The following is a 13552-nucleotide window of genomic DNA, read 5'->3' as shown; positions in this document are numbered from 1 at the left end:
GTTCAACCACAAGAAACACACTGATCAAATAAATGTCATTAATATTTTTTCCTGTCAGAAGATATCAGGCATGAAACAATGAGGGTATATTAATGTTGTTTTAAAATTTGTTCCCAAGAAGCTCACTTGCCTGAAACTTACTACTCAGAAGACTTGTTTAGCAGTAAAATCATCTCAGAGAGTCATAGAATCATTTAGATTGGAAAATACCTCTACCATCATTGAGTTAACTGTTAACCCAACACTGCTCAGCCCACTGCTAAGCCAGATCTATGTATGGCTTGGCTTTTAAACATCTCCAGGGCTGGTGATTCCACTACTTCTCTTAGCAGCCTTAGTTCCAATGCTTGACTACACTTTTGTTAAAAGATGTTTTCATAATATTCAATCTAAACCTCCCCTAGCAGAATTTGAGGCCATTTTCTCTTGTCCTATTGCTTATTACATGAGAGAAGAGACTGACTGCCAGCTGACTGCAATCTCTTTCAGGTGGTTTTAGAGAGTGATACCATCCCTCCCAAATCTCCTATTCTCCAGGCTGAGCCCCCCAGCTCCCTCCCTGGTTGTCATCATAGTTGTGCTCCAGCCCCTTTATTAGCTCCATTCCCTTCTCTGGACATGCTTGAACACCTCAGTATCTTTCATATTGTGAGGGACCCCAAACTAAACACAAGATTGGAGGTGTGGCCTCACCAGTGCAAAGCCTGGGGGGATGATGACTGTCCTGGTGCTGCTGGTCTACTACAAATCTGCCCCATTAATTTGGAGGGTGCAGAAAAAAGTGGCTCCATCTGAAGAAGCAGGGATCTTTTGTGCCACAGCACAGACTCCGTTTGACCATAGGCCTATTCAACCTTGTTCATAAAAGATCATCTCCCTTTGACCATGTTTACTGTAGATTACATCCGGTATTTAAAACCCCAGGTTATTTTCTTCTTTCCACACACCACCACCACCCTCCTTCTCCGTCCGGGGAGCCTGAAGTGGTTGGGGAAGGTTTGTTAAACACAGGAAATGAGCAGTTTTCTACCCTTCATGCCCAAATCCAGGTCTAATGCCTTCTCAAATCCATCTGTAACTGCAAAGTCAGTGTGCTGATAACAAGGATAACAAAGCCCTACTCTTCGGTGTGTTCCTCAGGTAATAAATAATGCATAAAAGATCCCCCTTAACTCAAAAAGGGGACAAATTCCCAGTGCAGCAGGACGGGCGTATGAGCCCCCGCCACCAGCCTTACCCAGGCCCGGGCCTGGGCCGGCGCAGCTCAGCTGAGCCGGGCTCTGCTCCGCCGCGCCGCGGGGCAGCCGGGCGCCCGGGTGAGCGGAGCCAAGCCCGAGGCCGGGAGCGCCGGGAGCGCCGCCAGCACCGGGGAGCGGGTGGAGCGCGGGGAGCGGCGGCAGCACCGCGGAGCTGCAGGGGAGCGGGTGGGGGGCGCGGGGAGCGGCGGTCACAGGCGCTGTGCCGGCCGGGGCCTCTCGCCCGCTCCACCCCTGAGGGACGGGCTTGCGCATGCTCCGCTGGAACCATGTCTGCCTGCAGCCCGTACAAGCATCTCCCTCGCCGTCCGCCCTCATTGCGCTCAGAGCGGAGGCCGAAGGCTGGTGCCGGAGCGCCGGCAGGCCGCGGCCTGGCTCCTGAGCCGGGACCCTTCTGCAATGTCTGCGCTGACCCTTCACACACAGTGCTGTGCAGCCATGAAGTAATGTGGGTACACATAAAGGCTTTCTGCCTTTACGTGGCATATTTGCTGCTTTGCTTGTGAGGTAACAGCATCAGACAAGTGTTTTCCTGCAGACATTGGCACGCTGTAATACAAGGTGATATAATCTAGCCTTGCAACCAGAGGCACTAGACGTGCTGTATCTAGGCCAGGGGTAATTTCAGCTGGAAAACAAACTTTTAAGCACAATTTGAAGCATTAGAAAGCAGGCATTCTTTATTCTCAGTGTGCTGAACATACTCAGAAGATACCTCCCTAATCAGCTATGTCATGAAACTTTACAAGAAGTTATTTAGTCCATCATGATCATATGTATTGATTACAATGTACTTCTAGCTAATACAAAAACACCACTTTTCCTAGAACTAATTTGCATGCATCCCCCTCTTGCTAGGGGTCCTCTTGTGGTCCTACAGGGTCGTCTGTGCGGTCTCTGGTGGGCATACACACTGAGTGCTCCTGGTGTTGCAGATGACCTCACCTTGAACTTCTCTTAGGGCATGCGCCATTGGTTTTTTCTATATGGCTTTGCCACAAAAGTCAACTGTGTTCCTCATTATCTGCTTATCTAGTGATTCCAGCTAGGTTTAAAATCCTTGGTGTCGACTTTTACATTCTTGTATCTATTTTGCTAGTTAGTCTTTAAGCTCTATTTCACAGCTTCGAGGGGAACTGAAAATGTCTGTTGTCCATCAAGCTGTCAAGTCCCCCATTTTCTTGAGACGTGTCTCTTTTAGGCAGGTCTCAGTGCTTCATTTTCCAGCACAAAGTGTGACAACTACAACATTGGATCATAATTCAAGCAGGTACACATGCTGCAATGATTACAATGACTGCCATAAATGCATTTTGTAGCAGTCTCCAATTTGGTAGCCATGAAGTAAGCCAATCCCACCAAGAAGAATTTTCTTATTTGTGCTACTCTTCAACTGCTCTTTCTATTGAGGTGATTCCTGGCTGTTGGACTTCAAACCCATTATTGATGTAAGTGCAACATCCCTATCCTATAATAAGACATGTTCCTTCTTGGCTAGCAAGCAGATAATCTAACCATGCAGTTCTGTAGAGCCACCATTCCTGTTTGTTGGAGCTCAAAGGATGTGCTATTTAATACTTAAATAGTATCATTTGCCACTTCTAATAATCTATTTAACTTGTTTATATAAACTCACAGGACAAGGTAGTGCACATGGGGCATGGCGTGAACCATAATTTTTTGCTTTCTGAAATCAAAGGGGTGTATTGCAGATCATCCTGCATTTCCTGGATGGAAAATGTTCTCTTGGACCTAACTCTTACTGTGGATTTTGCCGAAGTACCCTAAAGGGATGCATTAATATTGCTTGGAAACAGCAAGCAAACCATCCTTTAAGAAGCATCCACTTACAGGCATTGTTTCTGCATACCCAATAGGTCTCGATCCCAGTACCAAACTCTGATTTCCTATTTTCCCCTATTGCACTAGTGATGGAGTTAGAGCTTCTATGTCTGATTCTTTTGTGTCCTCACTGCCATTAGACCCGGGACAGAGAGACTAGATGTTGTCTTGCATGGTGCCACTGAGAAAGAGAGGACTGTGTTGCCTGACAATCACCTGGCACACAGGTCCCATCTAGGAAGCTTGAGCACTGTAGTACAAGTAGTGACAAATCCGGTTGTTGTGAAATGCTTTATTGAAGTAGACCAGTGAAGACAGCTGGGTGGCCTCTGCAGAACTTAACCCAGAATACTCTTACCACTCCACTCATGCAAATCAGAAAAAATCCTCCTGAAAGGAGAAGGTTCTGGCCTGGTGCTGTGTGTATGGGACAAAAGCTAGACTTGCAGATCTATTAAATTTGTGTATCTTAAGTAACATAACATTTAGAAGGCATTTTGTAGCAAATATTTTTAGTCACTCTGAAATGAGTTTTCATTTTAACAGTGACACTATGATATGAATAACTCAAGGAAAATAACAGTCTTTTTATCGTTATAGGATTTCTCTTGGCAGGTGAGTAACCCAAAGTATTGCTTTACAGTGAAGACAGAAACAGAAGTCTAATGCAAATACTACAGCGTATTTAAATAGTAAATGCTTAATTTTACCACGAAGGAAATCTTTTTGCTATAGTAATTTTCATGCTTCCTCTTACAAAACCAGCAAACTGAATAGTACTGAAGCTTGAGTGCTCAATTCTCTCCTAATTAACAGTGGTGGTATGGAGTTACAAAGTTCATTTACTTCAATAAGTAGTCATAAATGAAAGAGCTGAATACGTTTGGGGCCGTGAACCAGGTAGATTCCCATATTTTAAAAGCCACATACAGTGATTTTTATTAATATTGCAAAGCATCCAGAGGAATTATTTCCTCTCCTGAAGATATCGAATGCATCTGTTGCAGCCTGTGAAGGAGATCTTTCTCTTTCTCTGTAGGATGCAGTGGCTCTTTCAGATTCTGGCTCTTAGGACTGAAAATATTTCAAGAGAGTACTGTATGACTGACCATAGGTTTGTCTGATGACACCAATAACTACAGCCTTGTGGAACAGCATCATCGCTGACAGCAGTCCAGGCTTTTTCTGTGTTGCAGTAAAGTCTACGGCTGGCACTCTTTGTGATTCTCCCAGCAGTTTAGTGTTTTGTGAATTGTTCATAGTGAAGGGTGTCAGTAAATAAAAGCATCAGTGAATCATAAAATTAATGCCATGAAAAGTAGTCTTGCTGAAGTGTAAGTAACAAGGTGTAATGTCCATGTTGGAACTAGTCACTGAGGCTCTTTCTGTACTCAGTGGAGAGGAAAAAGAGTTCAGTTGTCTCCTCCTAAAGTAGGTTTCTGAAAAGGTTGGCTGAACTGTAACCCGAATATGCCTGTTATTTAGGAGTGTTGAGGCTGGTCTATCTGATGTTTGGATGTAAGTCAGGATGGTACATGTCTGATGTTAGGTGAGTTGAACACAGCTATAAAAGCCTCTTACATCCAAGCAAAGGTGAAGATGTCCTCTGGCTTACAGCCATTCCCATGGTAATTTAAGTTACATGTATCTCACCTCAGTAGCTCCCAGAAGTTTTATTATATGGTTTATTTTTTTAAATCTGGAAACTGCCCGTGAGGATTGGTTGAGTCTGTTTCTTTTAGGTTAATCTTTTGTTCCAAAGCATTTACAAAACCTGCTGTCACATATTTAGAGGAGATTCTGCTTGTGTTGCATTCCACTGTGGGGAGCTGCGAGGAATTATTTTAAAACTGAGGATTAAACTATAACTAGGATTAAATTAATTCAAATGAGATCACATTCCATCTGAGAACCGCTAATTGGTAACGAAAAAAGTTTCCCTTCAAAAGAGGACTAGAAAAGACAGAAAAGGAGGCAGGAAATTGGAAAAGGATGGCTAGGGAGAAAGGGGAGACAGAGAGGAAAGGAGGGCGTTGCCACTAGAGGGTCAGCGAGCGCTGTCGAGCGGCACAGGGTGTGTGTGCGCGGCGTGCCAGGGAGCCCGCCCGGCGCTCGGGGGCCGCGGCTCCGCAGCGCAGCTCCCGCCGTGACCGGGCCGCCGGACACGAGGTGAGTGCAGATCGGACAGCATGGCAGCGGGGGTCCGGCAACGGGCTGCATCGCAGTGATGCCCGAAAGATGGGCTGGAAATAAACCCCTATAGACCAATGTCTACAGAGCAGGTATTTGTCTATTGCAGCGCTGGTGGTGAGGGGGATTTCTCCACCTAACTCACCCAGCTTTGACAAGTGCTGTGGTATATTTATAACTAAGTATTGCTTAATGTTGCTATGTCATTATAACACCATAACATACGTGCAGGAATTAATTTACGTAGTATGATCTTATGGTTGTTAGTTCTTTTGCACTGCACTTGTGCCTCCCCAATTCGAGGGTCGTTGGGAGTCTTTGATAAAGGCTTGCAAGGTCTTCTTTGCATCTGAACTTTTCAACTTTGTCTTCGTAGCATGCATAGATACGGTGTTCCTTGGTCTGTCTGGTCCTAACCGGCCTAAAATCTTTGTTTTGTGGCTCATTTGCCTTACATTTGCCAATTTCTCATTAGTACTATATTTATCTATCACTAAAGCCATCCACCTTTATCACCTGACAAGTGTTTTTCTTCTTGTTTTCCCTATTCAGCATTAAGCAGCTAGTGAACCATATGTTAACCATTGCATTGTATAGAAAGTTATTTATATCAGGTTATATAGGTATAAAAAGCTATGATTCAGGTTATATTGATATCAGGTTATACAGATATATCAGGTTATATTGATATCTTATAACTCAAGCTATATAAGCACCTTGTACCTTTGACCTAAGTTATATAGGCATCAAGAGGCAGGCAGAGGGTTGGACACAGGTGGTTCAGGCAGGAGCACAGGGATGAAGCGGGCAGGGCACCTGTCAGGGGCACAGGGAGGCAGGACAGGTGGTTGCTGGGACGGGAGAACGGGTAGGGCAGGACACAGCTACACACGAGGCTCAGAGGTCAGCCAGTGTCCTGCCAAGCGCCCAGTGAGAGGAAGGGCAGACTGTACGTGAGGACAAGCTAGGGCCAGCAAGGGCAGGAGAGCCAAAAGGCAGGCTGGGGCCAGGGCAAAAGAGACAAAAAACAGTCTAGGGTCAGGGCTAGAAGCAGACCTCAGCAGGCTGGAGCCAAAGCTAAAAACACAAGACTCAAAAGGCCCCCAGACTCAAAAAGCCAAGACACAGAAAGCCAAAGCTAAAAAGCCTTATAGCTTCTGATACAGTTAATTTTATGCCCCCTGGCTCCTTCCAAAGTCCCCTGCTGACAGCAGACCATTAGCCAAGTGCAACATTCCACTGCAGTCCATTGGTGGAGACCTTTTGCCATCTGATCAGTGAACCTCTCTGGAGGGTACAGTGCCCTTGGTGTTCTCCTGCTGACTGCCTGTCCCATGTGAGACGTGAAATGGTTGGCAGAGGAAATTTCCCCAAAGAAAAGGCTTTCTCCCATTGTGGTTACTGTGCTGCAAAGAGAGAGAAAAGACAGCAACACACACGGAGCTCTTTGGGGAAAAAAGGCCAATTTATTGTACAGACAGCCCGGATTTAAAGTGTGTTAGTGCAGCTAGGACAGGACAGGAGCTCATTGGACAATTGGGAAAACCATCCTTGGGACAGCACCTCAGGATGTGTCCCACGGGAAAGACACCAGGTGTTAATCTTTATGATGAATTCCACTCTGTTTGTCACCATGTTATCACCCTGGGAGACTCCTCCCTAACTGAAGCTGCATTCAGCTTGTCAGCCTGGGAATGGAGCTGAGAGTCAGGAGAAATCCAGGCCTGAAAAGAATTTCCAAGCTGTAATTCCCTAGCTCTCTAAATGTGTGTGTCCACATCCCATCTTATCTTAGTTGCCTCCTGCAACTGGCACATGTGCAACCCTTCCTCCACATATCTCTGACAATCAGTGTTGAGACAAATCTAAATGAAATTGGCTCTTTACAGCTTGACATGCATTTTGTGTGACCAAGTTACCTATTACCAGATGAACAAATACCGGTTAAGTGACGTGTGTAGAAACAAAATAAACTCACCTCAGTTTCACATAAAAAAATGTTATTTTCTATTTCCACTAGTGTATTTGAAGTCTCTTAGAAGCAAGTTTAGATTTCTTAATTGGATGGTAAAATAGGAGATGTGTAGAAGCCCTTTAAATCTGGCAAGCTTCACATAGGGCTTCAGATTTAGTGATGAATCTTCCCTTTGAGACATTCAAAAAGTAAAGGCTTAATGTATTTTCCAGTCTTGTGACATTTTGAAGAAAAATATTTATAGAATGTCCGTATACAAAATCCAGGTAGTTATAACCACCATGCTAAAGAGGAGCCTTTGCTTAGGTTAAACACTAAGCATATAGATAATACTAAAATTATTAGGCAATCCACTTACATAAGGTGAGAAATTTATGTACAAAACCAGTGTGTGGACTAATGGATAGATTATATAATGTTTGTATGAAGTACATTACGGAGAAACTTTGAAATTAAATACTTAGGGGTTTAATATGTATATCCAGACCTTTGGATATCTCCTGCTTCCCCCATTTAGTAAGCTGGAGGAGCTTCCTGGTGGCCTTAAAATTCTAAAGCAAATTCTGGTTCTCATGGTCTTGTCCTAAGCAGGTGCCTACAGGAGCACCTACTATATCTAGTACACAGAGAAAAGCATCCCTATCCCCAGAGGAACTGCGTGGCTGGCTCAGAAGACTGCTTTGTTCTAGAATTCCTTACACATTGAGACATAAGTGGAATAATTTGAAAAATTCGACCATTTCAGTTGCTCAGGTGCTTGATTTCATGTGGATGTGAATACCATGCTTTGTGCTGGACAATTCAGCATTGTCCAGGTGTCAGGCAATGCGATTCATTATCATCAGGTAAACTGTTAACCTTGAACAGAGAACTCCTGAAACGAGCACAAATGTAGCAAAAGTTTGTGGCATGTTGAAATTATATTTTTTTAAACCCTAAAGCATAACACAATTTTTCAGCCATACATAATAAAATTTTGTCCAAGAAATCTCAGAAGGATACTGCAGCCAGTCTTGCAATATAAATATTTTCATGGTTCAAAGGAAAATTGCAGTATGGTAGAAATACACACCCCCACCCCCCACACATGTATTTATTTATTTATTTATTTACACATTTGTATAAAAGAAAATATATTCAATCTGGATATAAACACAGTTTTGGATAAAAGGTGTTTAAGTCTGTATGCACAAAACTAGCTGTACTGCATTGCAGGTGAGGATTAGTAATTACTGTATTCCAATGGACTACTATCCATAAACACAAGAAAAGGGGAAAAAAAACAGTATTCTGCTTTGCTATACTCAAATGAATAAAAACAAATGGAGACCCAAGGGTCCTGCAGCCTACTTCTAAACTGCAGTAAAGGAAAAATAAGGACTGATAAGTCCAGTGGGCCTTTGTGAGTCAAAATACTGAAGCCCAGGACATTTTTTTTTGTGCACAAAGACAGCTGGTGAGACTTTTGTCCTGGTAGCATCAATATTTTGCCCTGTGAGCTTAAGAACAAAAAGGAGAGATACTTAATAAATATGCAATATTTGACATTGATAAAGTCTATTAAAATACATATGTAATGACTATTGATTCAGGAAGCCTTCCCTGAATTTATCTGAATAAGAAAAACATTAGACCAGAACTTTTCTAATTCTAAGATATGGATACACCATCTTTCTGCACTACAGTATGCAGCTGGGTTTAAATAAAAGAGTATGTCTATAGAAAGTGATCTGGCTGTGAAAAGAGAGAGAAGCTCTCACAGAACTCTGTTGCTGTTGGTAAAGTCATGTTTACAAAGCTTTTCTTTGCAGGGAGCTGGATTCTCTTTTGTATTCCATAATATCCACAGCAGGGATTATGGTGTGTGTACTTTCATGCCTTAGGTTTTGAACATGGTTAGTAGTAGCTCTGGCTTTTGGTTTGTGGAATTCATTTTGAGGTGTCTTTTTGTGAGAAACTGAAATGTTATGGCTAAGGACTTAAACATTGTTATGAAGGACTTCTTGTCCTTTATGGTAAAACTATATAACAAAATTGTGACCACTAAAGCCCACCCCTTCCTGAATATCCCTCCTGATTGGAACTTTGGACTGTGAGTTAAGCCACGTAAGGGAACATGAGATATGATAATAGTGACACTATTGTCAGTTACCTCGGGTCTAAGGAGAAGTAAACAAAGCTGAGGAAGAAGAACATATCCACAAGAAAGCTAGACCCAGCATCTGTCCTGAAAATCCCCTCTGGCTGGATTCAGGGTAGGGGAGGTCATAGCCCACAAACTCATTTGCTGAGACCAGGTTTGCACACACTCTTACTCCAGCCAAGGGGAGAGGAGGTTTTAGGGCTGTTGCATAATCTCTGCTCAGAAGAAGTATCAACAAAAGACAGCCAACCTGATGGATCAAATTGAAAGGATTTTTAAATAGATGTGTCTGAGTACACCCTCTGTAAGCAACATATAATGAATATTCCTGAAGTCTAGGTAGTTGGAAGGGAAGGGAGAATCATTGTAACACTGTCCTTTTACTGTACTGACTTCTTCAGTGATAAGCTGCTCTTCGTGATGTTTTAGGAACTCCACGACAGAGTTCCCTCTGACGTCTGCCTCTGACGTTTTCGATGTAGAGCACAAAAGGCAGAGGGCGGCTCACGCTCTGCTGAGGACCGGAGTCCCTAGAGGCCGGGTGTGTTGCCTGCTGCTGGTGCGGAGGAGCGGGATCCCACTCCCTGGGAGCACTCAGCCTTGTCGGCGTGCTGCACGCCGCCCAGCAGCTCAGCATGAGCCCGGGCATACGGAAGGTGGAAGCTTTGGACGAGGGTCATTTCGTCTGCGTGAAGTGGGAGGACGGAAGCGAGAGCAGCTACCCCTGCGTCTGGCTGAGGGACAACTGCCAGTGTCCCCTCTGCTTCCTGCCCTCCGCTGGAGCGCGCAGGCTGCTCTTCGAGGATCTGGATGTCAACATCGTGGTGAAGCAGGTTGCTCTGGCAGATGGCAAAAAGGTATTTGAAACAAATCATCATTCACCTTCTCGTGAAACTTGTCAACAATTCTTATTAATCTAAAATCGAGAAAATTCCAGGTTATACTGGAATCACAGTTTGCTTATTTGCAAAACTTTTAGGAAGAATGACAATTTGGGAAACTCAGATCTTTGCACCTTCATATGAAACTTCACTTTATAGTTATGCTTTGCAGAGGCTGCATAAACTCAGGCCTCAGCCTTTGTAATATAATAATGCTTTAAAAAATTCTACCATATGCTTCATCACTAGTTGTTGAAAATACAGACTTCTCTTGCCCATTTAATTACACTTACACTTTTACTCTCTTTAAGTAAATGGCTTGAAAATCTGAACAACAAATGGCAAAGTGATGATGAGCTGAATCCATAACAAAAACCAGCTTATTAGCAAATTTTCAATGTAAAATAACCTTCATCTCAGAGTGAACACTCAAACCAAAGTTGAATCCAATAATCAGAATTGACTAATGTCTGTATCATTGTCTGCTTATCTACATTAACATTTCTTCCTGAAAAATGGAAGGTTTTCGAGCAAGAAAGGTTAAGAGCTGCCTTCCTTATGAATTTCAATCTTTCCTGATATATAAAAACCTAGTATATTGTTTAGATTTTTTATGTTTTATTAAAAGCAGTACATAGCTTCTTTAGCAAACTAATTTCCTTAATTTTGTACTTAAAGATGTTTTAAACATACAGAATATGTAGCAGTCAGTCCTAGGTCACATGGGGCAGGGGCAGTTTGCAGAGGCTGACTCGTGTGAGTGTCTCAGCCACAGGGTAAGGGTCTCTGCTGAGGAATTCTGGGCTCCCAAGTTGATTGTAGACAAAATTAATACAATGTGAATTCATTATTTGATTAGGTAAATTAGGAGTTGTCTGCTTCCACTTGGAAACTAATGAAAGCATTGCACTAATACTAAAATGATACTGATAGTGTTTGACCATCATGTGAATGAGCAGAGTCATGTGAATTGGGAATTGATACCTACTCATCCACCTTAAAAATTCAGTTGAAGGTCTGTGCTGGACTGAGCTCTTTCAGTTCATGACAAGCAAAGCCATATGCTTTCTTTCCATGTTTTTTTCAGGAATTGAAAAACCCAACACTTTTTAAAAATTTATTTGATAGAGGGAAGGCTTCAAAAGTAGGAGACGGATTTCTCTCCTAGCACAAGGTCTTTTTCTTTTCTCATGACCTGTCAGTGTTTTGCAAGATATTTTCTGAGTTGGGGTGAAGTGCTCTCCCCAGTGATACGTGCTAGTTTTTACAATTCCCTTCTTTCTATTAAGTGCAGCTCCCACAGTGGAAACAGTCCACACAAACCAGCAAATTAGGTCACGGGTTGAAATGAAAATGAACATTTATAAAAAGTGTCAGAATTTGAATGGTGTTTTGAGTGGATTTTCGTTACTTGTTTGCTATCATGCTTCGGAGAAAGTTTAACTATTATATTATTGATCTAAGTATTACAATTTCTGCTGTTTCTAAGGGGTTTTGTTATTCTGGATGATGTTTTTCAAATTTCTTTTTCTAAACTCACCTTTTCCTTTGTGTTGAAAGGTCTCTCTCACATGGCCTGATGAACACACGAGTGAATATGAAGCTGAGTGGTTGAAAAAACGATGCTTCTCTGAAGAAGCAAGAGCTGTAATGCGAGCAGATTTATTTTTACCAGGTAGGAATTAAATCTGTGTCTGCCGTGCTTCTGTCAAATGCAAGGGGTTTGATGCTGACAGTCCTGGTTAGAGATCCCTGTGTGAGGACCAGGTCTACCTAGCTGAAGCAGTGGCAATAACCCTTGGTGCCCAGTGCCAGGCTGTGCATGCATGACAGGGACCCATGGTTATCTTTTCCTTCTTCTACCTTCTATATCTGAGAGAAGTAAAACTAATTGGGTTGAATTTACTTTCCTGAAAGCCTTTTCTTTCCAGAAAATGTCAGTAGGTCTTACTAATGAGCCATGGACCAGCAGTGGTCTGTGACTATGCAAGTGTGTGAGTGCTGTTTAAAGTATTTAATTTTTTTCTAATTTTTTCTAAAAATGAAGGTTATTTGGATTTGCAAGGGAGTTACAACTGAAATTTTTTTCCGCTTTTCATGGCCCTCTTGTTAAAAAGTAACTGTGTAGCACAGCGGTGTGTAGTGCTGAAGTTCAGGTTGTGTTTGCTTTGCTTCCCGTGCATATTTTAGTGGTAGACTCTCTTTAGATCACAAAGTATTTTGTGCAACGGTCTTGGGAACATTTACCCTGTACAAGTCACTTACCCTTTTAAGTGAATAATTATAAACCCGCTAGGTTTGGCATGATGCATATCATCATTACTTTGACAGCCTTTGAGACTGAGCATGAAAGTATGAAAGCTTGCAAGATGCCTGCGATTGCTCTTGACAGTGTTCCTGTGAGATCTGCTGTTGCAGAAAGCTGTGCATCTGTATTCAGTGTTAAGAAAGTATCTATTAAAATCGGACATTACTGGTTTAAAACTTAAATGATGAGAAATATTTCCATTCATTTCAGTGGATTCTATAATAGACTCTTCATAGTTCAGAATGGAACTATTTTCCCCTGGTAATATAAAAATTTATATCTACTTTAATTTTGGCAAAAATAAATGGTTTTGTTTACTATTTTGAAGGGTTTGGCATGCTTCCAGAGTGAATATAGTGAAGATATAAACCTATTCAGGGAAACTAGACTTGATTTTTCAGATGGTAAGAACTATTCTTTGTGAAAATGACTATGCTGCGAAAGCTAGCAGGATGTTTTGTGGCCTTCAAAGGGATCAACGTAAATTGGACATTGCTTTAATTAATACCCAGACAAAATAATCTAGGTCTCAGGTTGTATTCATTGGCAAAGATATTAATTACTGAGATTTCAAGAATTCAGATGTAATGCTACCTTTTCCACCTATTATGAAGTCTTAACTGGTTGTGATTTGCCTTCACATGCATGCATTTGCATTTGTAATTACTCTTGGCATCTAAATACAGTGCATGTTTTGGAAGCCAGTTCTCTGCTCTGCAATTGCTCTTCTCCATTGGAACCATCTAGGTAAAAATATACACCAAGGATCTGTTTCATTCTTCGGGCAATTCTTTTTTGAAATTCTGTTTCACATGGTCTGTCTGAAGAAATTAAGTGTATAAACATTAATTAACTGGCTTTTTTTAGTGGTGTCATTCAGCTCTTCCTCATATTCTCAGACAACCCTTGGCTCATTATGATTTACACCTTCTTGCAGTTTTTCCCAGGTTTCAGATG

At 42.2% G+C, this 13552-nt stretch overlaps 1 protein-coding gene and 1 long non-coding RNA gene across 5 annotated transcripts in view; one reads left to right on the top strand and one right to left on the bottom strand.

The window, feature by feature from the left end:
* Nucleotides 1–6734: 6734 nt before the first annotated feature.
* Nucleotides 6735–13552, bottom strand: part of LOC148221761 (uncharacterized) — a 49843-nt gene continuing 43025 nt past the window's right edge. For 3 of the 4 annotated variants that reach the window (XR_015807559.1, XR_015807560.1, XR_015807563.1), the window contains 2 exons: nt 11828–11932; nt 6735–10245 (listed from right to left, as the gene is read on the bottom strand). This is a non-coding gene — a long non-coding RNA (uncharacterized LOC148221761). Of the gene's footprint in view, nt 10323–11827; nt 11933–13552 lie in introns of all 4 variants that reach the window. The other variant, XR_015807561.1, reaches the window with a different exon arrangement.
* BBOX1 (gamma-butyrobetaine hydroxylase 1) overlaps nt 9836–13552 on the top strand; it is a 28676-nt gene continuing 24959 nt past the window's right edge. Inside the window, exons 1-2 of the mRNA XM_014889821.2 lie at nt 9836–10263; nt 11848–11962. Coding sequence (XP_014745307.1) covers nt 10042–10263; nt 11848–11962 — 337 coding nt within the window. The 5' untranslated portion in view covers nt 9836–10041. The remainder of the gene's footprint in view (nt 10264–11847; nt 11963–13552) is intronic.

Source organism: Sturnus vulgaris, chromosome 18, assembly GCF_052056855.1.
Source record: "Sturnus vulgaris isolate bStuVul1 chromosome 18, bStuVul1.hap1, whole genome shotgun sequence".
Taxonomy (NCBI): Eukaryota; Metazoa; Chordata; class Aves; order Passeriformes; family Sturnidae; genus Sturnus; species Sturnus vulgaris.
The sequence above is the reverse complement of the archived record's forward strand: the minus strand, read 5'-3'. Positions and strand labels throughout refer to the sequence as shown.